Genomic DNA, 4398 nt, shown 5'->3' on the forward strand with positions numbered 1-4398 from the left:
CTTACACAGCATAGCATGACTACCCTTGGGGAGGGGCCATGACACAGTGGCAGAGCATCTTCTTGGCATGTAGAAGGCCCCCGGTTCAATCCCTGGCAGCATCTCCAGTTGAAAGGACCAGGCAGTTGGTGATGTAAGAGACCTCTTTTCCTGAGACCCTGGAGAGCTGCTGCCAGTCTGAGTAGACAATACTGACCTTGCTGGACCAAAGGTCTGATTCAGTATAATGCAGCTTCATGTGTTCTTGTGTGTACCCTCATCCCTCCTTATGTATGGATTGATCCAGAATGGCTCTTTCTTTGCCTTGCAGTGCCTTGGACGAAACCATTTATTTACATGTTTAGTATGTATCTGTAGCACCTTCCTTCCTGTACACCCCAGGCACTTATAGAATCATAGAATGTTAGAGTTGGAAGGGACCTTGCAGGTCATCTAGCCCAACCCCCTACACTGTGCAGGAGCAGAGCTGAAAGATAACCCTACAACATACCCGAAAGATGGTCATCCAGCCTCCGCTTGAACATGTCCAGCGAAGGAGCATTCACCACCTCCCGAGGCAGACTGTTTCACTGCTCAACCACTCTTACAGTTAGGAAGTTTCTCCTGATACTTAGCCGGTAATGACTCCCTTTTAATTCCCACCCATTAGATCTAGTCTTGCAATCCGGAGCAAGAGAGAATAGATCTGCTCCATCTTCTACATGACAACCCTTCAAATACTTGAAGACTGCAATCATGTCCCCTCTAAGCCTTCTCTTTCCCAGGCTAAACATACCCAACTCTTTCAGCAATTCCGCATAAGACTTGGATTCCAACCCTCTCACCATCCCGGTTGCCCTCTTCTGGACACGCTCGAGCTTGTCAACATCCTTCCTAAAATGTGGTGCCCAAAACTGGACACAGGGCTCCAGGTGAGGCCTGACTATAGCAGAATAGAGCGGAACGACCACCTCCCATGATCTGGACACAGTGCTTCTGTTAATGCACCCTAAGATTGCATTAGCTTTCTTTGCAGTCACATCACACTGCAGGCTCATGTTTAGGTTGTGATCAACCAGAACACCTAGATCCCTTTCGCATGTGCTGCTGCTGCTGTCAAGCCAAGTTCCTCCCATTCTATGTCTGTGCCTTTGATTTTTTGTCCCTAACTGTAGGACTTTGCACTTATCTTTCCAATACAGACCCCAATACATGGTACAAAAAGACACAACAGAAAAGGGAGAAAGAGATGCATGCAGATAGCAACTCTTACATAATCTAATGTGAGTACTGGTTACACTGTCAGACTAGGATCTAGGTGACCCAGGTTCAAATGTGCACTCTACCATGAAGCTTGCAGGGTGATTTTGGGCCAGTCACATGGCTTCAGCCTAATCTACCTCACAGAGGATAAACTGGAGGAGAAGTGAATGATGTAAGCTGCTTTGGGTCCCCATTGGAGACAAAGGGTATAAATGAAGTTAAATAAGTAAGATGAAAGTAGATAAAATAATCTTAGGGAATGCTTCTGTAATAATTAGAGAAAGAGCTATGGATGAGGGAAGAGTGAAACGGTGGCTTATTCCTCAGAGCCAAGTTCTGAGAATATTTTTGGCTGAGAACCACAACAGCCGAAGCTGGTAAATGTCTTCTAATACCTGAGCAAATTATACTGAACATTTGCTTTTCTCTCCTTTCCTGAAGGAAACAAAGCCTCTTTTCCAAGCCCATCAATCAACCCTTTCACGTGGCTGTTTACATTGGTCTCCTGTCCAAACTATACCTACGAGGTACCCTCCTTTCTGCACCTCTCCTTCGTGCCTGGGTTATTAAGCTAAGGAAGTGGTGTCGGCATACTGAATTCTGGCGAGGTCTTCAGGCAGGACCTCATTCAGATTTGTCCTTAATTCACTTGCATGCAAGCTGAGATCTTGCAAAGAGCACTGATCCAGTCTAGGAGTTTATGCACAGCTTGCTGGCTCGTCAAGGTGTTTGCATTTAAAAAAGAAGTTTTGTTCTACAGAAGAGCATTTAGTTCCATCGTAACACAACTGCTTTGCCGGCATCAGATAGATGAGATTTGTAATGGGTGGCTAACCCTGGTCTGGGCAATGCCTGAAGATTTGGGGGTGGAGCCCGGGGAGGAGAGCAAGGGACCTCGGCGGGGGGGCACCATGCCGTGCACTGAGCCCACCCTCCAAAGCAGCCATTTTCTCCAGGAAAACTGATCTCTGTAGTCTGGAGTTGTAATCCTGGGAGGTCTCCAGGCCCTACCGGGAGGGTGGTATCTCTAGGTTTGGAAAGATTTGCAAAAAGCTCAGTTTCTTGGATGCCTGAGCAAAACGGTGAGCCTCTCCTTCCTTCCACACTTCTTAGCTTCCCGGAGCTTGAGTTTTGATGCTGGGTCCCTTCAGCTCCCTCTGACTCCTCTGCCAGGTCTCTCTGGCCGGCCGGCCGGGTGTGTGTCCCTTCAGCTCAGTTTGTCCGCTCCTTTTCCAGGCCTTGCCAATCTTCGTCTCTGAGACTGCAGGGATGCCACTCCGGTGAAAGCCTTTCCCAAAGCCTCAAAGAGGGCTGCTTTGATTCTGGTTGTCTTGTGGGCAGCTCTTTATATTTCAATGTAGTTCCTGTTTTTCTTTTCTTTGCAACAGATCGGCTCTTGGGTTAGTTTTACGTTAATGACACAAACTCTGCCAGGTAAGAGCCAGCCATTTAATAGATAAGCAGCATAAGGTTGCTCCCAGCGGGAAGGGCTGTGGCTCAGTGGAAGAGCCTCTGCTTGGCATGCAGAAATGCCCAGGCTCAGTCCCCGGCAGCCTCCCCCGTTGAAAGGGTCTGGTAGGAAGTGGCGTGAAAGACCTTCCTCTGCCTGAGATTCTGGCTCAGTAGGCAATGCCGACATTGATGGAGTCCAGTGGTCTGATTCTGTCTCAGGCAGTTTCAAGCATGCCCGTGCATCTGTTCCCTCCCGCTTTCAATAACTATGTAAGGCATATAAAGCAACACCATAAATCAGCACCTGCCAAAGTGCCAAAACATTGCCTTCCCTCCTCATAATAATGGGTATGTTCCAGCCCAAGTTAGTGTTTTCCACCTGGAGGAATGGCTACCTCCTGAAAATGAGCAATCTTGGACTGACTCAAGAAACTGTCTCTTTCCCCTCTTTCCAGTGGGCGTTTTTGCATTACTGATGGCAATCCAGATGGCCCTTTGGGCTCGGAAGAAGCACCAGCTGTACCTGAAGAGGGGGACTTTCTCTAGGTGGAGGAAAGCAGCTATGATTCCATTTATACTGTAAATGCAACTAGATTTGACGTGGAACCGGAGGGAGCAGTCACTCCATTTAGTTATCTGAACGGGATGCAGCAGGACTTCGAGGGTTTTCCCCTAACATGATTAAAATACCGTGAGAGCAGCCATGATGGATTAGACTTGTGTTTCCGCATCTTTATTACACAGTGGCGGCCCACTGGGGACCCAAACAGACGCTTCGTAGTAAAGTCGAGGGCTTGCTCGGGTGCTTTGCAGGAAGGAGGTTCCCGCTCCAGTCCTGGGGGTTTCCAGGTGCAGAGGGCCCAGAGCAGCAAGTGCTGGGGAGGGCATTTCTTGGCCCTGGTGCCGGCCGGGAGGGTGGGCAATGTTGTGCTGGGCAGTCCAGAGGTCTGACTCACTCCAAGGCAGCTGGAGAGGTTGAAGGGCTTACGTCTGCGCAGTGCTCTTGTTTGCTCTTGTTCAACGGCAGGGTCCCCACACCACACAAATAACTGTTTTTGAAACTCTCCCTAATATAAAAGTAGTCTTTTCTGATGGGCTGTCATTAAAAAGGACTCTAGATGCTGGCTGAAATGAGGGTGTGCTCATTCCCCCCCCTTTTTGCTAGCAGTTTCATTGAAGACAATTGCATTAGAATGGTAGATTGGGGGGAGTGGCCATGTTGGGCGGAAGCAGCTGAACAAAGTTTGAGTCCAGTCAGGCACCTTGACGACCAACAAAGTTTTATTCTGGGTGGAAAGCCTATACGCAGAATAAAATTTTGTTGGTCTTCAAGGTGCCTGAATAGACTCAAACTTTGTTAAACTCTTTGTTATTACTAATAATAACTTCAATGAAACAAGCTAAAGTTTCTATCTGATTCCCATATTCTTGGGAGTAAGTGCCACTGCACTGAGTAAGCATGCAGTGAATTGAATTGTAGGCTGGGTTCCTATGCAGTGAGTTCCGTTGAAGCCAATTTAGTGGATTTACTACTGAGAAAATGTGCATAGAATCAGGTTGCATGCAGCTTTAACTCACAGAACTCTAAATAAATACTCTCCTGTATTCTAAAAGCTGTGGTTTTCTTACACTAATAGTCATGATAATAAAGTATTTATTTTAAGGATCTCGTTTGAATGGATCATAGAACTTATTATTTGACCG

At 47.4% G+C, this 4398-nt stretch overlaps 1 protein-coding gene across 4 annotated transcripts in view; it reads left to right on the forward strand.

Annotated features, from left to right (window-relative positions):
* TECRL (trans-2,3-enoyl-CoA reductase-like) overlaps positions 1-3986 on the forward strand; it is a 52172-nt gene extending 48186 nt beyond the window's left edge. For 2 of the 4 annotated variants that reach the window (XM_015416948.1, XM_015416963.1), the window contains 3 exons: positions 1684-1769; positions 2604-2676; positions 3150-3986. In XM_015416948.1, coding sequence (XP_015272434.1) covers positions 1684-1769; positions 2604-2676; positions 3150-3277 — 287 coding nt within the window. In that variant the 3' untranslated portion in view covers positions 3278-3986. The remainder of the gene's footprint in view (positions 1-1683; positions 1770-2603; positions 2677-3149) is intronic. The other 2 variants (XM_015416956.1, XM_015416971.1) reach the window with 1 other exon arrangement.
* Positions 3987-4398: the final 412 nt, after the last annotated feature.

This window comes from Gekko japonicus, unplaced genomic scaffold (genome assembly GCF_001447785.1).
Source record: "Gekko japonicus isolate JY-2015 unplaced genomic scaffold, Gekko_japonicus_V1.1 scaffold3150, whole genome shotgun sequence".
NCBI lineage: Eukaryota > Metazoa > Chordata > Lepidosauria > Squamata > Gekkonidae > Gekko > Gekko japonicus.